Source organism: Coptis chinensis, chromosome 9 (assembly GCF_015680905.1).
Source record: "Coptis chinensis isolate HL-2020 chromosome 9, ASM1568090v1, whole genome shotgun sequence".
NCBI classification, from domain to species: Eukaryota; Viridiplantae; Streptophyta; class Magnoliopsida; order Ranunculales; family Ranunculaceae; genus Coptis; species Coptis chinensis.
Window position 1 is genome coordinate 75,745,915 of NC_141464.1, and position 25,222 is coordinate 75,771,136.

The 25,222-nt window shown below is 43.0% G+C and overlaps 1 protein-coding gene and 1 pseudogene across 2 annotated transcripts; one reads left to right on the forward strand and one right to left on the reverse strand.

Annotated features, from left to right (window-relative positions):
• The first annotated feature begins 265 nt into the window (after nucleotides 1-265).
• Nucleotides 266-5,949, forward strand: LOC147478111 (tyrosine-protein phosphatase RLPH2-like; annotated as a pseudogene). The gene is made up of 4 exons (XR_015208381.1): nucleotides 266-782; nucleotides 860-927; nucleotides 1,034-1,210; nucleotides 5,632-5,949. The product of XR_015208381.1 is annotated as a tyrosine-protein phosphatase RLPH2-like (transcript).
• Nucleotides 5,950-8,611: 2,662 nt separating this feature from the next.
• Nucleotides 8,612-15,839, reverse strand: LOC147478112 (EP1-like glycoprotein 2). Its single transcript, XM_086583260.1, is given in 3 exon segments — nucleotides 8,612-9,328; nucleotides 9,331-9,615; nucleotides 15,217-15,839. Coding segments are annotated over 3 exon segments (1,293 nt in total). The 5' UTR covers nucleotides 15,641-15,839; the 3' UTR covers nucleotides 8,612-8,744.
• Between the last annotated feature and the right edge of the window lie 9,383 nt (nucleotides 15,840-25,222).

Below are 25,222 nucleotides of genomic sequence, written 5' to 3' on the forward strand. Positions count from 1 at the left end.
TACAAATTATCTTTTTCCATCAGTTTGTCTCGTTCCCGCCACTGGCTAAAACCCTCAAGTTTTCTTTTTGAGTTTCTTTTTGTTTCAAACTTTATTTATGAGTTTCACTAATTAAAATGGTAAACGTATGGCATAAGTCATTGAGTATTTTATTTCGACATTTAGCGGGTGAGAATGGTCCTACCCCTTTAATGGTCAGGACGCTAGCAATCCTCGCCAAATAAATTCAACAACAAACCAAAAATAAGATCAATCAATTATTTAATTCATTGATTCATAAATGGAGAGAATAATCTGATGCATAGGTGACCTTCATGGCCACATAACCAAACTCCAAAAACTCTGGACTAATCTCGAAACTCTCATCAACCCAATCTCCTTCCAAACATCACTAATCATCTTCTTAGGTGATTACTGTGACCGTGGTCCCAACACACGTAGAGTATTAGATTTCTTAATCTCACTTCCTTCAAAATACCCAAACCAAACACATGTTTATCTGAGTGGTAACCATGATTTTGCATTTTCAGCTTTTCTCCGTGTTTTACCTTTGCCACCAAATGGGCTTTCGTTTTCTGATACATGGAAACAGTATGAACATAATGAAGATAGAGAAGGGTGGTATAAAGATGTTGGGTATGAAGACATGCATCTTCAAGGGAAAAGATGGGGTGGTAGGATTAGAGAGAAGGTTAATCTTGATAAAGGGACTGAGTATATAGGTTCCATTTACGATGCCGAAACGACTTTCGAGAGTTATGGTGTGCCCCATGGTTCTGCAGGTGAAACATTTAGATGATTTGTGTTTTTTTAAATTTTTATTGTCTATGAATTTTAATGTTATTGTTTTTTTGTGTAGATTTGGTTAAAGCTGTCCCTGCTGAGCATAAGAAGTTTCTTAGTGAATTGGTTTGGGTTCATGAAGAGGTTAATACAATACTTTAATTTTATTATATATGCTATTTTACTAATCTTTTGAAATACTGAGGTGAAGTTATGTGTGATTTGTTGGTGGTGGGCTGTTTTGCTGGAGAATGTATGTGTAGAGACTTCGGAAGGGAAAACGAATTGTAGATTGATAGCGGTTCATGCTGGACTAGAAAAGGGTAAGGGAGTCGAAGAGCAGCTAAAGATTTTGAAAGCTAAGGATACCAGTATACCTAAAGTGGAGGCCCTTAGTGGGAAAGCAAGTGTTTGGGAAATCCCCAAGGTAGTAAATACTTTTTGCTAGTTAATTTTTACTTTATTTTATGGTGTTTTGTTGCTTGATCGAAAATCAGTAGCCAGAGTTCCTTCTGTTTTAAGGAAAGAACATGTTTGATAGCATACTCATCCAATAAATGATAATTTCTATCTAGTATCAATAATTCACCTCAATTGTTTGAAACTAATCTATAATGAAGGTTTGTTGTAAATTACCTAGTTTTAATCTGCTGAGCAATCAAGTTAACAACCTTTCAAATGATTCAAATTTAATATGTCCAACATCTTATCAAGAACTGTGGTGGGGATACTATTTTGTTCTATAGACAAGTGCAAAACTGGACATATTGAATAAGCAGAAGCATAATGTAAAGATTATGACGAAATGAAAACATGTAGTGTAACGCCCGTATTTTTAAAAATACGTTTTTATCTATTTAATTAATTAATTTAATTATTTATTTTCAAAATTCGTTGGACTCGGGATACGTGGGCCTGGTTTTGGCCAGTGCGTATCAGAGCTTGGGTTTAGGACCCAAGTATATAAAACACATTGTTCAGATAATAGGGTTTTGAAGATAATAAAATAATGAAAATGGAGGCAGAGATGAAAATTTGGATTTTCGGAGGGTGGGCCTTGACGGCTCGGATTTCGGAGAAATTAAGTAGGAGTCGTTCATACTGGTGAGTAGCTATTTTGCTATTTCAGGAATACGTAAAACCATTTTCTTGTCTAATGTTTTCACTAGATTTTACTGTTCATTTATTCGGTTATTGTTAATCGTTTGATAGTTCTGTAGTTGTTAAAATGTGTTTAAACTGTCTTTAGAATACACTATGAACCGTGGTACTGTTGTGTTGTGGGTATATGAGTTTGAAACTGTTAGAACAGTTCAAAACTCTTTGGAGCTTTGTTTATGGAGGCGCCAGCCAATGAATCCTACGGCCATTATAATATGTTGTTGGGTTTTGGGGTATTTTGTTGATTGAAATTGGTTGATGGACGTCGGGATGTAGGATTGGGAACTGTTGGAGCTTGAGAAGGCTTTAATGGCGCCGAACGCCATTACTGCGATACTGGTGGTGTGGATTCGTGTAGTTTGAACTGTGATTTTGTATGGTGGGTTGGTCTATTGTTGGTTGTGGATGTTTGGGTGAGTGGGGGCTTGATAGTAGTGCTGTCGAAGCTTATGGAAGTCGTCGCCAATGGCGGTGGCGAATTGGTGGTTCATTTTGTTTTGGTTTAATTTGAGTTGGGGGGCTTGAATATAGACTAAAATCGATGGGTTGATGTTTGGTTGTGAGGGGGTGTGTTTGAGGTTTGTGTGTGAGGTACATTGAGTGGGGAACATTTGGAAGCTTGAGGCCGGCCATTAATGGCGGTAGTAAAATTTTTAGATCTAGTTTGGAGGTAGGAGATGGAGTTAACAAATCGAGGTGGAGCTTTCATTAAAGCTATAGGGGTTTTGATTTGGGTCAAAACCATTAGGATGATGGAGTGGACGAGCGGTGGCGGAATCTCGAGCGGTGGTAAATTTGTTGGAGAAGATGACCGGACTTGGGCTTGGGCGAGTTAGATCTTTGGGCCCCGGGTTGTTTTGGGTTGGGTCGGGATTCTATTTTAAGTTGTTGGGCGGTTTTAGTGTTAGTTGTGGGCGAAGTTCTATTCTCGGATTCGGGGCCAAACTAATTAGTTGTTATTGGGCGATTCGGTTCAGTTTTGGGCCTAAACACTAGTTAGTTATTGGGCCGGATTAATCTTTTGTTTCGGACCAGTTTCATATTAAGTTTAGTTTGGGCCCAGTTTAAGTTAAGTTTTGGGACAGTTTTCTTTGTTTGTTTTCGGGCCGAACTCAGTTGTGTTTTGGGCCAGTTCAGTCTAAAATTTTGGGCCCGTTTCTAATATTGCTTGGGCCAGTCCATATAATTTAATATAGATCCCATTTGGGTCGGGTAGAATTAATAAGTTGGTTTTAGACTTTCGGGTTCTAAGGTTTGGGTTTGGCCAGTTGGGTCCGAACTATGACCTTAGCCATGAGCCCATGAACCATACACCTTTAACCTTAGCCATGAACCATGGCTATGACCCTGAACCTGTCGAACACGGAAACGACAGTTTGACTTTGACTATGATATGTTGACTTTGACTTTGACCATGACATGTTGACGGTTGACTTTGACATTTGACCGTTGACTGTGGAATGTTGACTTTTCTAGTTTTTCACATATTTGAATATATGGATAAATATAGGAATAAAATATTGTCGATATTATATAACTTGGTTGGTCATTATCTAATTTAGATTTGACGTGAGTAGTGTGTAAAGCATATACATATTGGGCTTTGATTGTGGACTTTTGACTGTTTAATCGTGCTACGTTTTATGTTGTATATTATATGGACATATGTAGTAATAAAATGCTGTGGAAGCTTGTATATATTTGGTTGTCATTATCTAAGAAAGATTTTTGATTGATGTTGTGTATTTTTGACACGTGACGATATTGAGATGTTAGGAGACATTATATTCTAATATTTATAAAATGTATGCGATACGTTGAAGCATTTTGACATGATATCATATGTTGGGATATATATATTAATGTAATATTTTTGGAGGAATTTATATAAACGCTCCATTATTATATATGTGAGATGCTACTATGAGGTAGCATAGTATTGATGAATATTTGCCCACGGGAGTGTGGTGTAGTGCAATAATATATTGGCACGTGAAAGTCGGAAAGTGGTTATGTGAAATAACTGAGATATTTTTATATATTATGGCTTAGTGCAATAAGGTAATTGACCTCCACGTGATATAGTGGAAATTTATTATGAGTCATTAATGTATGACACCTGAATAAATTACGTAACGAAAATCCTAGAACCTGACTACCACAACTCATGTGATTGGCCCTTACGGGCGCTTTCGGTTAATCAATGGAATGGCGCTTGAGGTGACTTCCGGCGTTTCATAAAAGGTGAATGGCCCTAAGCGTAAGCCGAATAGTGGCTTGATTATTCCGTTCGCAAAATAGACGATGATCGCATAATATTTTATCCGAATAGTGACATTACTTACATAATTGCTTCCGTGTGAGGATTTACGGTGTCGCGGCATCCATTTCGAGTGGTGGTTACGCGCGAGTGGTTCATTATGTAAGGGGAGGCATGTGGATGTACATGTTCGGCGTTGGGTAGCGATTGTGGTAGCCAGGAAAACTAGGTAAGACATAGATACGACGTGATTTTAGGGACACGCAAAGAAAGCCTGAAATAATCTAATTATGGTAATATGTTTGGTTGGTTATTTGTTTAGTTAGAACCTAAGGCGCATCGATGGAGGAACTACATGCCTTATTTATTATGCGTATAGTTTGTTGTGTGGTTAGTGGGAAGTTAAGGCGCCTCAGTGGAGGAACTACCTGCCTTAATTATTGTACTTGAGTATGTTATATTAGTCGTTGAAAGTTAATGCGCCTCGGTGGAGGAACTAACTGCCGTATGGATTATGTATATATTTGTATAAGAATATGTTGTATTTTAGGGCTACTCACACCAAAGCATTGTTTATAATGCTGACCCGATTTGCATGTTTGCTTATCGGGTGTGTTCATTCAATGAACATAGTTGATAAGTTTTGACATGTTTAGTGTTGAAGAAGGTTGGCTGCTGCGTGTGGTTTGCGTTAGCATTGCATTTCAAGATGTATTTTGTTTTCCCTTAAGGTGATATAGATTTTCAGTCTAGACAATGTATTTGTACTTTCATTTGTAATTTTAAATAAGGAGTTATTGAAAAGAGATTTGTAACCTAATCTTATTTGTAAATTTTTGTAATGAAGAGGACATTTGTTTAAGTTAAAATTTATATTGGTTTTTAATTATCCACATATTAGAAACTGTTTATGGGTTTTTGGAAGTTGAGAGTGCGTCACACCTCGGAGATCGAAGAGTTGGGAACAAATAATATTTTTCCAAATTCTGTCGAAATTCGGGGTATGACATGTAGTTTTGACAGTGTAAATAACATTCTCCTGCAATACGATAGAAACAAAGAAAATCCAGAATTGAGACAATTTCTGTAAGGTGTAAGCAGTAGCTATAAGACAAAAAACATACAAGCTTCCTGACTGTCTATTTGAATGAAGCACAGACCCTTATTTGAGCTACAGGGGATTCGAGCATTAACACTTTTTTCTCCAGACCTTTCCTCGAGGCTAGCTTCAGGCCTGAACTTCCATTACGTATTTACATTGGAGAGCGCCAAAAGCTCTCGTCTGGAGTATGCTGGGAAATTGTTATGTCAGGACTAACTGACAGCTTTTCTCGTTAATTACATAGATGAAATGATGACTTAAATATAGAGATCAAATGATGCTGTGAAGTGTTGCTTTTGAAGTATATGGTCTCTGCCTTCTGCAGGAATTATGTGAGAAGCCGACCATCGTGGTAAGCGGTCATCATGGGAAGCTTCACATTGATGGTCTTAGGCTAATAATTGATGAAGGTGGTGGAAAAGAGAATAACCCAGTGACTGCCATTGTACTCCCCTCAATGACACTAGTTCGTGACACTGATAGTATAACGACCCAGCTCTAGCTTTATTTGCCATTCTTTCTATATATGTAAAATTAAGTAATAAGCGCATTGCTCTTTTCCAGTGAGAATGAGATGTAAGTCTGTAAAATAAGGAACGCTTTATTATTTATTCCAAGACACACATCATTTCACGGTGCTCAATAGTCTCTCCTCTGTATTATGTGATACCTAGAACAGCTAATGTGTAGCGAATTATTTGCAAATTTTATGTATGTTAACCCAATTTTTGTGTGAGGCAACAGGTTAGTTTTTCTATTATCTTAGTGTAAGTAGATGATTTTACATGGTTTACCTATTGTTATTAGAAATGCAGTTTCATATGCAATGATCAGTGCTGTCTATCCTGATAATAATAACAGTGCTTTCTTCCCAGCTTAATATGGTTGCACGTTCAGACAGATAGAAGGAATGTGTAAATGGGACCATCATACGTTATGTGACTTTTTGCAGGCCCCTATGAGAGGGTCAACGCCATTTGATACCTAAAATCAGATTATTTTGTGAGAAGGATCATATTAGTCGGTGGCCCGAAGAACTGAGCTTGTTTCAAAGAAAATGCACCCTTTGGCGGCGTTCTATAGTCAATGCTCTGTACGTACCATGTGATAAGCAGAACAGATAATGGATGAGTAGCAAATTATGGGGAAAGTTTATCTATTTCAATTTTCAACCCACATTTTGTTGGAGGCAACATGTGAGCTAGTTACCATAGATGGAGTTTGAGTATATATATATATATATATATATATATTTCGCTAGATTTTGTTTTCAACATACGATCACTTAAAAGAGAGTCCTCCACCAATCTATCATCATCAACATCATCATGAATACTCCCATTGTCATTAACTTTGTCTAGTGCCTCAAACCTATTTGCAATAATTGTTTCACCAATATGTACATCTTGATTTATTTTGCTGATGTCGACATCTTCATCTTTTTTTATTCTACTCTTCATGTACTAAAGATTGTTTCAGGCGTTGACCATTCTTTAGTAAATCAACCGTTTCATTATTGTTCAACACCACAACCTCTCTGTTTTGGGTTGTTTTCTTTTTTCGAGCCCATCGTCCTTTTGCATTGCAATTAGCAACCTCGGCAACAACAGGTTGTTATTTGTTTATTTCTTCAACTTCTTTCTCCTTTAGTGTTATCCCACGTTTCCTCTTCTACATCCTTCATAAGAGCGGCCTAGCTTGAAGAGAACACTTGGTACAAAATTTGAGAAGTCGTTCATAACTAACCTCTTGCTGAAAGCTAATATATTCGGGATCGGAAATCCATACAGTATAGTAGATGGTAACTCCTTTGAAAGATCTACTTCCACACAAAATCTTGCTACATGAGGGCGAAACAATGTTAATTAAGGTGGGTTGATCGATTCTGAAAAACTAGCTTACCAACCATCGAAGCAATTGGAATCAACATAGCTGGGTTAAAGAGATAATCGATAAGGATGATCATAAAGTTCAACCCATGCAGAAACTATTTTAGACTCCTTTGAATTGAAATCATGAGTCCATCTAGAAATCTTATATTTATGCCCTTGATATGAAGATGTTCACGAGATACGGCCTTGATTACATCATCATCTTCTGAAAATTTTAACATGATATGCCTAAAATCAATGATGCCAATTACAACATCAGATTTCAAACCCCAAGTCTGTGGAGTGTGGAATAGCTACCCTAATCTCTTCAATCTTTAGTTTACTCATCACAAATTTTAGGATTTCGGTTATTGTGAAGGTTAGATTTGGATTAACCTTACAAATGTAGGCAATTTGGGATGACTGGTATAGATGATTTGGATTTGACCAAGTTCGTTTGGATGAACTGTCTACGTAACAATTTCTCTCTGCTGGGGGAGACTTGAATCAGGTCAGATGTAGTTCCTCCTCCTCTTTATATATGTAAGATGCCCACGCCTCGTACTTTCCGGCGTCAAGTCAAATCTAGGTCTTCAGGTCACTCGCGAGCCATGATGGCGAGTTAAGGCCATTTATTGTGTGATGCATGCCTGAAGCTCCGGTCTTAATGGCTATAGTAAAGACATGTGTTACGAGCCGTTATGAGAGGAGCGAGCGCTATTGAGGTTGCTCTTGGGCGTGATCGTCTATTCGGCTCGAGTCACTATAAAGCGAGCTTGTAGGTCGAATACTAGAGAGGACATCGAACTGGTGGTGAGCTGATTAGGTCGCTTGCCTGTCTTGAGTCACTATGAAGCGAACTAGGAGGACGAGAACTTCTCAGGTTGGTTGTTAATTCTATTGTGCTGGACACGTATATGATATTCATTAGATGTAAATATTACTCTCTCACAGTTATCTATGTTATTTCATGAATTCCCTTTTGACTAGAAATTTGATAACAAATCAACAAATAAGTCCAATATAGATGAAATACTGTAGACAGTTCTGTAGGGAAAATGGCCAATTTATTTGCTCCCACAGGTATTTGGCTCTTGCTTTGACTTCTTTTAGGTAACTGTTACATTTCCACATCGGGCGTGCGGTTTTGAAGGCCTGGTCAGTTTTGCATAGAGTGATAGTGAATATGTGGTAAACTGGGTGCGCCGCTATCCAGAGTTCCATATTGTCCTGTATGTCCTGCGCGCTTGTTTATTTTTGTTAACGTTCGCTGTAGTTATAAACTTTTAACATACAATGAGTTTTTGCACTTTTGCATCACAAGTAATATATCTACAGGCTAGTAGGACGAAGGAATACTGCCGTTTAAGAATTAAGAAAGATAGAAATAGAATTTTGTTGATAACTCTACTTAATTTGCTAGTTACAAAACAAGCAAATGTGCCATCTGAATTATAAGTTAGCAAAGTGAATAATTACATTTTCAATTTTTCAAAAATATAAAACACTGCTTGTATTACATATTCTGGATACATAAATATTAGACAGTTGACAGAGAAACCACCTCCTACTTAGACTTCTTGATGTAAGCCACATGAGCTGGGTTGGACACTTTAGCAAAAGTGCCAAGTACAGGAGCCAACAAGCATTTTGATGATTCTTCCCTGTAAAGGAAGCCTAAGCACCCGCAATCCTTGCTACATTTATCTCTACAATCAGCCAGTTTCATTGGTCCCACTCCTTGTGAGTACTCATATGTGAAGTGTTCTACACCCACAACTTTATAATAATCTATATTTTGAGCACCACTCTTGCAAGGAGGAAGCATTGGTGGTGCACAAGTCTTGCTCCATCCCAGCAAGCCCTGTGGTCTTGGACAAGCAACACATTGACTATCCTCACAAACACCCAACGATCCACATCTTGTAGGTGATCTGCATTCACTCACACCATAAACACCATCCTTGTCGAAAAGGCTGTATGTTATCTCCCAGGCACCCCAATCCACTTTGTCATAATATGTATATACTTTAAGACTACCGTCCGATCCCACTCGAAGCATTGACAATGTACTGTTGTATTTGGGTCGACCCACTAACAAACTCCCTCCTGCTGACTCGTATCTTAGCTCGTAAGCAAACGCTTCGTTCACGGTGCACTGTTGAAAACCACACTACTTATTGTGCCAAATTCCTCTGCAATGTGGTATAGTATAGGAGTTGGAGAGTTTTTGCTCTTGAGATACATAGCAATTCTTTTCTTTTCTAAACCAAAGCTATAAGGTCCCTCTGATCCATCCGCATCTGATACTCTACTAACAAATTTTGTCGGACCACCTTGACGTAGTGACTGACCTACCAAAAGAGTAACGGTAGGATAGTCGAAGCTTTGCCACACAAATCGACCTCGACTGTCATGAAGTACGAGATTTCCATTTGGCAGAAGTTTTTGTTGGAGTTATCCCTCACATGAGGAGAGAAACAGAGCTGGAGAGAAACAGAGCTGATTCGGCGTTGGAGAGCGTCGAGCTTCGCTGGCGCTTAGATGGGCGACCGCGCCATGGCTCCGATGGTTGAAGCGACCAGCGTCATATAAAGCGCACCAGCTCATATACCCGGCCATAGCTCCATGTTTAGGAACGACCACGACTGCCGCTCAAAGGGCACCGCGCCGTGTCTAATTTTGTGGGCTTCGCTACAGTAACCGCGAAATTTGGTTTTAAAAAAAAAAAAAAACCAAAATCAAGGTTTTGGAAAAACCTAAGACTAAGAACCAGACCAAAACAAAGAGAGAGAAACCCAATCTTGAAAGCTATTAAGATTGAGAGATAACCTTTTCTGAGAGAGATACAACCTCGTAAAGAGATAAGAGTGATCTAGTAAGGTGAGACCTGAAAGGAGAGATTGTAATCTTTTTCCCACTTTATAAAGAACCGCTCTTGTGGAAGTAGGCATCATTGGCGAACCACGGTAAATCTTTGTGTTGTGGTTTGCCTTTACTGCTTTGCATTATTATTTGTTGTTGATAGTTGTTTAGCGAGTTGGGCATGTTAGTATAGGCTGTAGTTGATATTTAGATTTTGTCCGGAGTTGAATTGTGTTCAAATACAAGTTATCTGTGTAGTGGGAGAATCGATTGGTATTGGTATAATCCCCAACAAGTGGTATCAGAGCCTTGGTTGGAATAGCCTAGGGTGTTATCCGAATCTTGGTCAGAAGGTGTTTGACGAAATTTCTGAGAGAAGATTTGATGTTAAATAACTTGTAGAGATGGACCATTCCGTGAACACTCGCATGATGAGTCTGAATAGGAAGAACTACACCATCTAGAAAGCCAAGATGGAAGACTTGCTATACTGCAAGGACTTGGTACTTCCCATTGAGAATGAGGGAGTAAAACCAGAAAAGACTGATGAGGATGAGTGGAAAAAGCTTGACAGAAAAGCGATTGGATACATTCGACAGTGGATTGACGACAGTGTCTTTCATCATGTGTCTAAGAGACTACTGACCTTCGATGCGTGGAAGAAACTCGAAGACCTTTATGAGAGGAAGTCGGGTGGAAATAAAGTGCTAGTCGTTAAGAAGTTTGCAGACACGAAGTACCAAGAAGGTTCTTCAATGTCTGAGCATCTTAATGAAGTACTGAGAATATCATCAATCGATGCATTTGATGAAGATCAATTTGGGAGGCGAAGTTGAGGCTTTGTTTTTATTAGGCTCTCTAACCGAAAGTTGGGAGACATTAGCAGTTTCTCTACATGGAGCAGCCAAGGATGGAATTGTCACCATGGAGATGGCTACCATGTCTTTGTTGAATGAGGAGACTAGAAGGAGTGCAAGAAGCAGCTCTTCTCACTCAGAGATCCTTTTCACAGAGAAACGGGGGAGAGGTTGAAATAGAAAACCATCTCGTTCTAGAGGTGATGACAGAAGTAAATCTAGGGGTGAAGCTAGAACTCCTAAGGCAGAGAGGCAATGTTACTATTGTGCCACCAAAGGCCACTTCAGATATGAGTGCAGGACACTGAAGAGGGATGAGAAGAATAATTGTGTACATGAAGACATGGTGTAGAGGAACGGAAACACAGGCAGAGATACTACCGCACTAGTTGACAACTTAGTGGGAATTGTGTCAGATTGTGGTGTGTGCTGTCTTAGTACCTCATGTTAGGATACAAAGTGGGTGATAGATACAGGAGCATCCTATCACGTCACACCGCACAGGGGATTCTTCACTACCTACAACTGTGGTGAATATGGTGAAGTAAGGATGGGTAACAGTGGAGTTTCGAAGATTATAGGCATTGGAGATGTTCATGTAGAAACCAATGTCGGCTACACCTTGACACTCAAGGATGTAAGACATGTCCCTGACATACGGTTAAGCCTAATTTCGGCTGGGAAATTAGATGACGATGGCTTTGTAAACTCGTTTGGTAACGGGGTATGAAAACTGAGCAGAGGTTCCATTGTAGCAGCCAGAGGAAAGAAAACTTGCTCTCTTTACAAAACACAGGCTAGTTTGTGTAAAGCGTAGCGAATCGCGCGAAGAAGAAGCTTCATCCGAACCGTGGCATAAGAGGCGTGGTCACATGGGCATAAAAGGAATGGAAGTTCTTGCTAAGCAAAAGGCCGTGCCAGACATTAAAGGTACACATTTAAATACATGTACTCATTGTTTGGTAGGAAAGCAACACAGGGTGTCTTTCCAAAGATTCTCGTCTCACAGAAAGGACACTATTCTTGAACTAGTGCACACAGACTTATGTGGTCCTATAAGAGTGAAGTCCCACCCGGGAGCTTCGTACTTCTTGACATTCATTGATGATGCATCAAGAAAGATATGGGCCTATAGTCTGAAGACCAAGGATGAAGTACTTGGCGTGTTTGAGAAATTCCACAAAGATGGTGGAAAAGAGACTGGGAAGTTGTTGAAGTGTATTCGCTCGGATAATGGGGGTGAGTACATTGGGCCATTTGAAGAGTATTGCGAGTCATGGGATTCGGTCATGAGCGGGACCGTTCCCAAGACACGCAACAGAATGGAATAGCGAGAGAGAATGAACCGTACCATTGTAGAGAGGATGAGATGCATGCTATCTCACTCTAAGCTACCTAGAAGCTCTTGGGTAGAAGCAAATCATACTGACCGTGCATGTGATCAACCTGTCGCCAAACAAAAGCCTCGAATAGTGATTATCCGGAGAGAGTATGGTCGAGGCGAGATGTTGATTATGGATACTTGAGGGTATTTGGGTGCGGGGGCATTTGTGCATATTCGAAGGATGAGAGATCCAAGCTTGATGACAAAGCCAAGCAAAGGCATTTTTCGGGTTATGGAGATGAAAAGTTTGGTTACAAACTCTATGATCCGATTAACAAGAAGGTAATCTGAAGTCGAGATGTTGTGTTCTTAGAAGACCAAACCATAGCAGACTTTGAGGAGGGTGAGAAGCTACAGGCTTTCACCAATGATCTTGTTGATTCAGAACCAGAAGTTCCTACTGTGGAACGTACATAAGACATTGAGAATGCAGAGAACCATGAGTTTGAAGCTCATGATGAGAATCCTATTGCTCATGATGGGATAGAACCTATTGGTATAGAAGATGTAGATGAGATGAATGAACCACCACCAGAGCAAGCAGAAGTGCATCCTCCTGAAGCACCAGCAGATGGGGTAAGGAGGTCCGATTGAGAGGAGACTAGCTTCAACGGTATCCACCCACATACGACGCGTGCTACTATCGGATGGTGGAGAACCTATGTACTATCAAGAGGCATTTGAAGGTACAGACAAAGAAAAGTGGTTGAAGGCCATGCATGACGAGATGAATTCTTTGCATAAGAATCACACTTATGAGTTAGTTGAGAAACCCACAGGGAGAAAAGTTCTCAAGAATAAGTGGATATACAAAGTCAAGCATGAGGAGAACAATCCTCACCCAAGGTACAAAGCTCGCCTTGTTGTGAAGGGATTTGGTCAAAGGAAAGTGATTGATTTTGATGAGATTTCTCTCCTGTAGTGAAGATGACTTCTATCCGGGTGGTATTGGGTATGGCCGCAAGTATGAACCTAGAGGTTGAGCAGCTAGATGTTAAGGCAGTTTTTCTTCATGGAGACCTTGAAGAAGATGTCTACATGGACCACCCGGAGGGTTTGAGGTCAAAGGCAAGGAGCACCTAGTATGCAAGCGATAAAAAAAGAGCTGTATGGGTTGAAGCAAGCACCGAGACAATGGTACATAAAGTTTGACTCCTTTATGGCGAAGCAAGGATACAAGAAGTCCGCTTCCGATCATTTTCGCGTTTGTTCGAGAGATTTCGGATGGGGATTTCATAGTGCTTATTCTTTGTATGTGGATGATATGTTGATAGTTGGCCCAAACATCAACAAGATATCCAAGCTGAAGAAATACTTGAGTAAGTCCTTTGAGATGAAGGATTTGGGTCAAGCAAAGCAGATACTTGGGATACGGATCACTCGTGATAGAAAGAGTGGGAAGTTGTGGCTTTCTCAAGAAAGCTACATTGAGAAAGTGTTGAAGAGATTCAACATGGATCAAACGAAGCCAGTCAGTTGTCCGCTTGGTGGCCAGTTCCGCATGACCAAAGAGATGTGTCCAAAGGGTGAGCATGAGCAGAGTCAGATGGAAAAGATTCCTTATGCATCCGCAATGGGTAGTTTGATGTATGCCATGGTGTGTACTAAACCGGATATTGCTTTCGCCGTTGGGGTTGTAAGCAGATTTCTGTCAAATCCGGGTAAAGAACATTGGGAAGGTGTTAAGTGGATATTGAGATATCTCAAGGGCACTTCCAAATTGTGTTTGTGCTTTGGTGGAAGTAAGCCCTTACTTGAAGGCTACACTGATGCAGACATGGCAGGTGATGTTGACTCGATGAAGTCCACCTCCAGTTATCTGGTTACTTTTGCAGGGGAGCAGTTTCTTGGCAATCTAAGTTGCAAAAGTGTGTTGCCCTCTCCACTACAGAAGCCGAGTATATTGCAGCCACTGAGTGTTGCAAAGAGATGCTACGGATGAAGAGGTTCTTCGATGAACCAGGGCTAAAGCAGAAACAATTTGTAGTTCTATGTGACAGTCATAGCGCCATCCACTTGAGCAAGAATCCGAGTTTTCATTCTAGATCTAAGCACATACTCGAAGACAAGCATTTGTGTATCGAGAAGATCTATACCGACAAGAACGGGTCGGATATGATGACCAAAGTCTTACCGAAAGGTAAGTTTGATATTTGTTGTGCTATCGCCGGAATGGTAGCAAACTCCTCCTGTTGATTTGGAAATTGCATGGAGGTATTCCCCCTCACTGTTCGGGAGGGGGAGATTGTTGGAGTTATCCCTCACATGAGGAGAGAAACAGAGCTGGAGAGAAACGGAGTTGATTCGGCGTTGGAGATGTCGAGCGCCGCGCTCAGATAGGCGACCGCGGCTCATGGCTCCGATGGTCAGCGCGACCCGCGCTCATATGAGGCGCACCCGCGCTCATAGCTCCAGTGTTTAGGCACGACCAGGCGCTCAAAAGCGACCCACCGTGTCTAATTTTGTGGGCTTCGCTACAGTAACCGCGAAATTTGGTTTTGAAAAAAAAAAACCAAAATCAAGGTTTTGGAAAAACCTAAGACTAAGAACCAGACCAAAACAAAGAGAGAGAAATCCAATCTTGAAAGCTATCAAGATTGAGAGATAACCTTTACAGAGATACAACCCTGTAAAGAGATAAGAGTGATCTAGTAAGTAAGAGAGACCTGAAAAGGAGAGATTGTAATCTTTCTTCCCACTTTATAAAGAACTGGCTCTTGTGGAAGTAGGCATCATTGGCCGAACCACGGTAAATCTTTGTGTTGTGGTTTGCCTTTACTGCTTTGCATTATTATTTGTTGTTGATAGTTGTTTAGCGAGTTGGGCATGTTAGTATAGGCTGTAATTGATATTTAGATTTTGTCCGGAGTTGAATTGTGTTCAAATACAAGTTATCTGTGTAGTGGCGAAATCGATTGGTATTGGTATAATCCCCAACAGTTTTAGGCCAACAACACCCTTATTAGAAGTACGGGTTTGCCAAGCGATTTGCCCATTGGCATCAGCGAGGACTAGATTACCATCAGTACCAAATGTGAGAGTGGCATTTTCGCGAACTGGATTGCCCCGGTTAGCATCCCAAACCCACCTCATAGTAGACTCGTAATGACGGTTACCCATTCGTATGGCAAGTGTGTAGGCATTAGGAGTGGTGTTGTAAAAACAAAGCTGAAATGGGAATCCATAAAGACTCAAGACACGATAGTCTGCACGATATTCAACAAGGTATTCACCAAATTCTCCTTCATTAACGAATTTGAACGTCTCAGACGGATGAACAATAGCTTGAGCAACTACGGATATGGTGAGAAAAAGTAAGATGAGGCTAAAATAACTGAAATGTGTAGTAGTAGACATTCTGTCTCTGTAGTTTGTCACAACTTCTGGTTTGGGCAATGGAGATAAAACCTGGTGTCTTTGTAAGGGACAAATGGATTTCAATAATGGGATGGATGTGCACGTTTAAATGGATAGGCTTTCTAAGCAGTATAAACTTGAAAGCGTTTTATTTGACTCTGAGCTGGATATCATTTATGCATCTATGATTTATACTGAACTATTAGGAAATGCAATAACAAGCCAATGGAAGAAACAACCTATGGATGTATTTCCATAGTTCCACTATTATAAAGAGTGTAAAGGAGGGTTTTGGTTTTCCTTGAGGTTCGCGAAGAAAGAGGGAAGAGGGGTTGAGATTCTCTGGAGGGACCGAGTTCGCTTGTGAGCGAGCTGCCTACGTATCCTCTTTTTGGTTTTTCTCTTTCTAGGGGAGAGAGGAATCAGGCCCGACGTAGTTCAAATAGGTGGTATTTATAGGCTTAAGAAAATATCAATCCGAGGGACACGTGTGTCTCTTGCACACGTGTAAGGTGGAGATCGTGAATGAGTGTTGGGCTGGTTATATTATTAGTCATGTTGATTGGGAGTTTGGCGGTCGCCCTATTTCCGGTGGTGGGAAGTACAAGTAAGATTTTGGTAATGATTACCACTGGTGGTGATCCTATCCGAGGCGTTCTGTCTCTGGCCATGCGTTCGTACCGAGACATCTTTGTTTGTACCACCTACGGGCGGAGCCGCCACAGTCGGTCTTGGAGGTCGATGTCCCGAAGTTCGCTTATCTTTGCGCGCATATATATGTTCTCGAGGAGCTGCTCACAGGTCGGTCGTGGAGGTCGATGTCCTGAGTTCGCTTATGTTGCACGCGTGCATGATAGGATATCACTCCCCTACACAGCCCCCTCTCAGTAGAGTGTTTATGCCACAAGAAACGCTCTGCTGAGAGAAAAAATGGAAGAACGTGCGGAACATGAGCGAGCTGTGGTGAACGATCCGACCAGGACGGCGCAACTTTTGAATCATGTACCATGATGATTTGGCGGGAAAGGGAAGTTGTATCGTAATATGCACGCGGATGTAATCGTGAGTGATTGAGGAAGAAACGTGTCGCCGCATTATACGGGACTGCTGAAAAGACAGTACCTTGGAACACGTGTGCGGGCTAGAGCATAGGCTGTAATCATAACTTCTTGATAAGTGAATGGGCGGTTTATACAAAATCAAATTTGGGACCTCAAAAAGGTACTGCGTGTTTTCTTCTTCTGCCAAAAATGCAAGCTAGGGTTCCTCAGGTGAGTGCTACTGCTGCTGTTACCTTTCCATTTTCAATTTGCTTTCCTCTCTGTCCAGTGCGCTTTGTTAAGTAGGTAGGTTATTGTAAGGTTATAGGTTTTAAGTTTGAGTAATTGATCGAAAAGACTCGTTATAATGTCTGATTCTGATGATACTCGATCGGAGGAGGTTAGGGAGATATCATTGAGTTGCGGAGAGTATGAGGATGAAGAAGCAATGAGTGCTGGCATTGGGGTTGAATTGGATGAGGAAGATAGGGTAGATGAGGGTAATACCCGATCTAGGTCAGAAGGTGGCGTGGCCAGTACGTTAGGTCGAGGGGAGATGTCGTCATCAAGCGACCGCCCGCAGGAGTGTAAACCGTCAGGCCGCAAACTCGTTCCCGAACCGAGGGCGGCGTCTGGGATTAATGACCCGACACGGAGATATCTGAACCACAGTTGAGTGAAAATGTTCGTAGTGAGGGGTATAACCCGCCGAATGGTGGAATAATAATCTGTGAGGGCCAGCTGAGAGCGCATATGCAAATACCGTTATCGAAACTGGTATGTGACTTCTTGGCCCGTTGTTGGAAGTCTCCTTGTCAATTCATTGGTAACACCTGGCGATTGTTTAAGGTGTTTGACCTGTTGAATGCGAGTGGGGAATACGACATAGGGGTGTCCGACATAGTTGAACACTATGTTGTAAGGCGATCTGGTAATTTGAACTTTAGCTTGCAAACAATGACAACGCGTTCTGCTGTGATCGATGGTGTAAGCAACGAGGCCTGGACAAAGAGGCCGTTGCTGCTAGTTGGCAACTACTGTGCGAGCGGGTGTAGATTGCAAACTAGGATTTGTAACATATCCGGTGGGTAGGAATATTTTTCTGTTGTTGCTTTACTTAACGAGTGATAGTTGTTCTAACAAGGTCTTGTTTTGCTTTGGCTGCAGAGTTTTCTGTGAAGAATCGAACTGATCGTGGGGAGATAGAGAGGTTCGCGCAGCTGACTCGTGAAGAAAAACAAGCGAAGTTGCCTAAAGTTGCACATTTCTTTGTGGAGAAAGGTGGGCCTGCGATCCGGGAAAAAAGGAAGGCGCAAAAAGATCGAGCTCGAGGTCATACCAGGGAAGAGGTGATGGAGATGCGAAGGAGTGATTTAGTAACACGAAGAGAGAAGGCAATGGCGATGGCGAGGCGATTCGCTAGAGGTGGTGCCTCGGTCGGGGATCGAGCTTCCACGAAGGGGTTCGATCGATGCGCCTGTGGAATTAGAAACGGTGGTTTTCAATCCTCGAGCGAGGAGCAGGTCGGAGAAGAGGCCGCACGACGCCTCAGAGCAAGACGCTGTCCGAGTTACGAAAGTAGCGCGGCACGCTCTTGGGGAGAGCTCCAGCGCAGGGGGCGGTTCTGATGGTGGCCCGGCTGGGGCTATGGTTTCTCGCCGGAGTGGAGCGCGACCTAAGCAGGTCATGGACTTGGCCACGTTTGGGGTGGGGTCTAGTGCGCCTCGACGTGGGAGTGAACCCAGTCCGCAGGTGAAAGCGAAGGCTCCGCGTAAGGCGAGTGGAAAGGCTGTTGTGGTGGCTGACGACCTAGAGGGACAGTTTGTGTTCCTGGACGAGAATGGGGCGCAACAAACTGTGAAGCGAAGTGATTGTAGCTTCAGATCGAGCAAGATATCGGGTTGTCTGTTAGAACAGATAGCTCTGGATGGCAACCGCAAGGAGCTGGACGAGAAAGGGCTGGCTGATAACCTGAGACGAATGGAAATTGCACAATGTTTGGTACGCGTGTCTATCTTTGTTTGGTGTAACTGTTTTCGTGTACTAGTTGTTGTGTTATGGCTATTAACCATGCGCGTGTGTTTGCAGCTGGTAAGTGGGTTTCATAAATTGAAGGAGATTGCCCAGTTCGCGGAGGTAGATAGAGAAGCGGTGGTGAAGCTGTCTGATGAGTTGAAGAACGTCTAGGAGGCCTCGAAGATGGAACGCGAGGAACTGGAAGATTTGAAGAAAGCTCATCAAGCGTTGAGTCTGGCCAAGATGTTGAAAGACACTGAAGTCGAAGATCTGAGGCAAAAACTACAGGGGGCGGAAGAGAACGTCCTGGCAGCGACTGTGAAAATCGGTAGGTTGAACGAGTATGCCTTACACTGCAAGAAGGTTGCTCAGGACGCTACCAAAGCCTATGACGTTCTGGATGCAGATTTCGTTGAACTGGAGGTGGACTACAACGCTTTGAAGACAGATCATGCACGCATTTGTATCTTACCTCGGGGTAGAAACGGTGCGAGGGAGGAATTAGTAGTGCTCCCTGTTGCCCGGAAAGGCGTGCTGCGATTCGCGATATGAACCGATCTGCATTGCGTCGATGTCTTGATGAGTTTAGACTTGGATGGAGTATCTGTTATGGTGACTGGGAGGGAGGCTGAGATTAATGAATCACTCGTGCCTGGAGAACTAATTGTTGAGCCCGGAGAGGGCGAAGTTGTAAGTTGGTTATGTAATCTTTGTCGGCTTATAAGTTTGTGATCTGATAAATTTGGTTTCTGGGGTAACCGCAGCTCGTCTTCTTTTATTAGTATGTTCGATCTGTGAATGATCGGTACCCGTTCGTTTGGGGATACCCATGTGAGGAGCGAATATTGTTTAGTCGGGTTGGATTTCCTGAGTAGTCTCAGCAACTCGGCTAACTTACTATGTTTCCAGCTTGTTAGGACAGGTCGTCATTTGTGTGTATGCCACGCTTGTTGGTTGTTCCCATACTGTGTATGACTTGCTATGTTGATCATAATTATGTGTGATGATACTGTGTATAACGAAACCTGGCGGGTGCATTGTAGTGACCCCTCCCCGTGATCCCGATCGGGTAAGCTTGTATGAAGCGTTTTGTTATTAAATTGCTTGTAAGCGTGGAGGTGTTTGCTCAGAACGAGGCAAACTGTGTCATTTGGACTCGGTTCGTGAAGTAGGTCGAATGGTGTTGTGTTCGATTGCTTATTAACGGTAGTGTTCCCCAGCGTCGTGACACGCGTGGAGGGAGACGAAGCAGTTCAAGGAACATAATGATGGCGGGCAGATGGCGTTTGGCGTCTCAAGGTAATTATGAGGCGCTTAGGAAAAGACGTTTCCTATTGAATAAAACTGCTCAGCAAACACCAAAAAAGGTATTTGCTCGTCTTCTTGTCGAAGCTTAAGTCTGTCTTCTCGCTTTTCTCTTATGTTGTGCATCATCTTCGTTGCTGCTCGTTCAGGTACGTTGATTCTCCTCTGAGAGTGTTATCTCGTCAAGAAGAATTTGGTATAAAAATGTTGCTCCTGTGACGGTACCTATGTTTGTTAGGTTTTATCATGGCAAGGTGTCGTCCCTTCATGAGTGGAGAAGACAGCATGAGAGAAACGTCTCCTCTGATAATGGAGAGGATAGAGTTTGAACCTCACGCATGTGGTGATCGCGGGAAGAGGAAAGCGGCTACTGTAGAGGCGAAGGGTCATAAACGATCTAGGAGGGCTGGACGTACAGCGGGCGGCATTGTGTTTAGGTCGCCGCAGCGGGTAGGCGACACGGATCGTCACGCTGCGGGGTGTAGGCGTGTAGCGACCTAAGGCAAGGTCGCCCAGTCGCTGGTGAGAGTTCGTCACCGTGCTGTGGTGATGTGGGGAGCGAATTCTATTACATGGGGAAGACGGGGAAGAAGCGTATGGTGAAACGTTCAGACTGTAGCTTCCACTCGGCGCCCATAGCGACCAGCGTTCTGAAGGGGATCGTGCTAGATGGTGACAAGGCAGAGGTGAAAGATGAAGACATGGAGACGCTGCTGGGGACGATGGACATGGCCGCTTGTTTGGTGAGTTCATGATACACTAGATGATTATGTTGGTTTTCGAGGCAACCTGACTCTTTAACTTTTTCGTGCAGTTTCTTGCAGGATACGATAAACTGAAAGATGTTGTTCAAAACACGGAGACTGATGACAACCCTCACGTCGAGCTCGGGTGTATCGCGAAGCGTGGCGTGGACAAGAGAAACTGGAAGGAATGACTACCAAGTATTTAAGCGTTATGGCTGAGAATGGTGTGTTAGTGGTGGACGTGACGGAGTTAGAAAGGAATTAGCCGTGGTGACCGCTTATGCTAAGAAGTGTCGGGTGGTGGTGAAAGTTTAAGAAAGCGTATACCGAAGCCTGTATCGCCTACGCCGCTCTGGACGAGAAGTATGATGTGTTGAAGAAAGCGACTGTGAGCGATGAACAAGGGCAGGGGATGCGTGTGATCTTTGAGATCCGCCCGCACACCGCTCGACCGCGGCACACCGGAAGATAAGCATGTCATAATCTAGATTTGATGATGTCATCTACTTTTGTCCTTGTCAGCCATAATTTGTAAGTGCTATTTACATTTTCCTCTCTTACATGAGAGTTAACAATAGAGCTGTGTCTTCAGGCTTGCCTGAGCAGTTCGCCTTTTTATTCAGAGAACTGGTTTCCACGAAAGTGGCAGTTCGATACTTTGTTAACTTCGTAATGAACACCGATCTGGATTTTCTGGGTAATCCCAGCAGATCGGTAGATGTAGTTGTTCTGATGAATGGTCAGATAATGTTATTGGTTATGCTCCACATGCATGTTGCCGTGTACTTGTGTGTAACTAGTGTGCTACTTATGATTCTAAAACTATTTGCCCTGTTGTTTAGTCGACCCTAGAAATATAGGTCTTCGACGTGACAGGAATTGAAGAGGCTATGTAGCCTGTAAGCTCCAGAGAGCTGTCTGCTCGCGGAGAGCGTTCTCGTTTAGTCGATCCTAGAATTATAGGTTCTCGACGTGACAAGAAGTGGAAAGGCTATGTAGCCTGTGAGCTCCGGAGAGCGTTTGCTCGCGGAGACCATTCTCGTGTAGTCGATCCTAGAAATATAGGTCCTCGATGTGACAAGAATTGGAGAGGCTATGTAGCCTGTGAGCTCCGGAGAGTGTTTGCTCGGGGAGAGCGTTCTCGTGTAGTCGATCCTAGAAATATAGGTCCTCGACTTGACAAGAATTGGAGAGGCTATGTAGCCTGTGAGCTCCAGAGAGCGTTTGCTCGCGGAGAGCGTTCTTGTGTAGTCGATCCTAGAAATATAGGTCCTCGACGTGACAAGAATGGGAGAGGCTATGTAGCCTGTGAGCTCCGGAGAGCGTTCTCGTCTATGAGAACGTATGGTGTGTTAAGCGTGTGAGAGCGGGGAAGTATACTGGTCGTGCAGCGGATGCGAACTGTAGGACATTCTGATGCCAGTAAATGGAATAGCTTATACTTGGTAACATAAAAAGTTAACTTTGAACTTACAGTGCTTTTCCAAAAGAAAAAAAAACAGAATCTACAACAACAAAGGTTTTACTAATAAAATCTTTTCAGCAGATAAGTATTCCATGGTCGAGATAATAATTTCCCTTCTTGAGTTTTTATCCAGTATGCTCCGTTGCCCACAACACGTTCTACGATGTATGGACCATCCCAATTAGGGGCTAGCTTGGAGTCGTCTTGCGTCTTTTTTAGCACTAGATCGCCAAGCTGGAAAGATCGAGGATGCACTCGTTTATTGTAGGAGTTCTTCAGAGTTTGTTGATAAGATGCGACTCGGATGGTGGCTAAGTCACGCCGTTCTTCGAGCAAATCGATCTCTCGTGCTAAGACAGAATCATTGTGTCCGGTCTCAACGAGCTTTCGGACCGAAAGTAATAATAACCGTTTTTCGGTGGGAATGCGACTTCGTGCCATAACACAAGGATAATGGAGATTCGCCGGTACTGGACCGAGCTGTGGTACGGTGAGCCCACAAGATGTTCTCCAACTGGTTCGGCCATTGGCTTTTGTTCTTTTCAATCTTTTTCTTCAAGTTTTCTAAAATGGCTTTGTTGCTGGCTTCCGCTTGACCATTACTCTGAGCGTACTGTGGAGTAGAAAATGCATGAACTATCTTCCACTTGGCTAGAAATTCTTTAACGGTTCGGCCTTTGAATTGGGGTCCATTGTCCATTACGAGTGTATATGGCAGCCCAAATCTGGTGATGATATGAGTCCAGATGAAATTGCGGACATGCGATTCCTTGACATGTGCTAAAGGAATGGCTTCGACCCACTTAGTGAAATAGTCGGTTGCCGCTAAGACGAACCGAAAACCAGTGCTTTTCTGGGGGACGAATGGTCCCATAATGTCCATACCCCACATGTGAAATGGCCATGGGCTTGCTATATTGATCAACTTCGCGTCTTGGTGAATGATGTTAATGGCGAATGTTTGGCATTTTAAGCGCGAGAGAACGTACGCTTTGGCATCGGTCTGCATACGGGGCCAAAAGTAGCCTTGGGAAATTGCCTTGTGGGCTAAAGAGCGACCTCCGTCATGGTTTCCACATTCTCCCTCATGAATTTTGGCAAATATCAATTGACCCTGCTCTGGAGTAATACATCGCAAATGCGGTCCACCAGCAGATTTTCTAAATAACTTATCATGTAAGACGCAATAACGTCGCGCTTGATATTGAATTTGTCTGGCTTTGGCACGCTCTACGGGGCGTGCCCCATTGATGTAGTCCATGATGGGCTGCATCCGTGTCCGGGCGAATTGATCGTCGGAGAGAGGAACGGTCGGTTATAACTAGGGCATGTTCGACCTGGTATGCAGGTCGATCGACGACCTCAATGAGGAGTTGTCGTGGAGCACAACTCGGTGTTTGAGTGGCTAGGTAAGCTAGGCTGTCTGCGTGACGGTTCTTATCCCGCAAAAAATGGTGTATGGTAGATTTCTTAAAAGAAGGCAACAAATGATGAACAACCTGAAGATAGTTCGAAAGGTTACCTTCCTGCGTAATGTACTCCTTAGCAATCTGGCGAACGACCAGTTGCGAGTCACTAAAGACTTAGAGTTCTTACACACCGAGCTGTAGCGCCATATGAAGGCCCATGATCAGCGCTTCATATTCTGCCTCATTATTGGAAGATGCAAAGTCGAGGCGAACTGATTTTTCAACCATAACTCCTTCAGGAGACATTAAGACGACGCCGATGCCACTCCCACCGGGGTTGCTAGAGCCATCTACAAAGAGAGACCAGATTGAGTTGATACGCTCTTTGACAACAGCGAGCTCCGTATCTGGTTCCCAGTGCGGGTCCTGAACAGGGAAATCGGCGAGGAAATCGGCTACGATTTGACCTTTCTGAGAGATGCGAGGTACAAACTCCATGTGGTGCTCACCGAGCTCCTCGGCCCATACGGCCATACGAGTAGTTTTGTTTTCTTTGTGGAGGAGTTTCTTCAGTGGAAGGTCGGTCAGTACGTTGATCGGATGGGCCTGAAAGTACGGCCTGAATTTCCTTGCCGAATACACCAAAGCAAGTACGGCTCGTTCGAGGAAAGAATAATTCTTCTCAGCTGGCGTGAGTGTCTTACTTGTGAAGTAGATCGGGTTTTCTGAGTTGTTCTCCTGTTCGAAAAGAACCGAGCTGATTGCGAAATCTGATACTGCCAGGTATAGCCCCAGTGTCTCTCCGTCTACTGGTGTGGCTAAGACGGGAGGTGTGGTGAGGTATTCTTTGAGAGTGGCGAATGCGTGATGGCATTGATCGTTCCATGAGAACTGCTCGCCTTTCTTGAGGATTTGTAGGAATGGACGACACTTGTCTGACGCCTTGGATATGAATCGATTAAGTGCAGCAACCATGCCTGACAACTTCTGTATCTGCTTCTTCGTTTGTGGATCAGGCATGTCTAAGAATGCTCTGATTTGGTCAGGATTTGCTTCGATCCCGCGTTGTGACACTTGATAACCGAGAAACTTACCAGAGGACGCTCTAAAGAGGCATTTCTCTGGGTTCAACTTCATTCGAGTCTTGGCTAACTGAGAACGCTTGCTCAAGGTGAGTAATATGGTCGACTGCTTTTTTGCTCTTGACGACCATGTCATCAATGTAAACCTCCATGGTCTCTCCTAACATGTCCTAGAACATGTCAGTTACGAGATGCTGATAAGTCGCTCCGGCGTTCTTAAGGCCGAACGGGAGGACGTTATAACAATAAATTCCTTGTTCAGTAATGAACGAGGTCTTCTCTTTATCTTCCTCCGCGAGTGGGATTTGATTGTAGCTGCTGTACACATCCATAAAGGAAAGGAGTTCATGTCCGCAAGTCTGGTCGACAAGTTGGTCAATACGTGGTAGGGGAAAACTATCTTTCGGCGTTTCTTGATTGACATTCGTGAAATCAACGATCAGCTTAATCGTTCCATTCTTTTTGGGGACCGCCACTATGTTAGCGACCCAATCAGGGTAGTCCACCTTTCTGATGAAA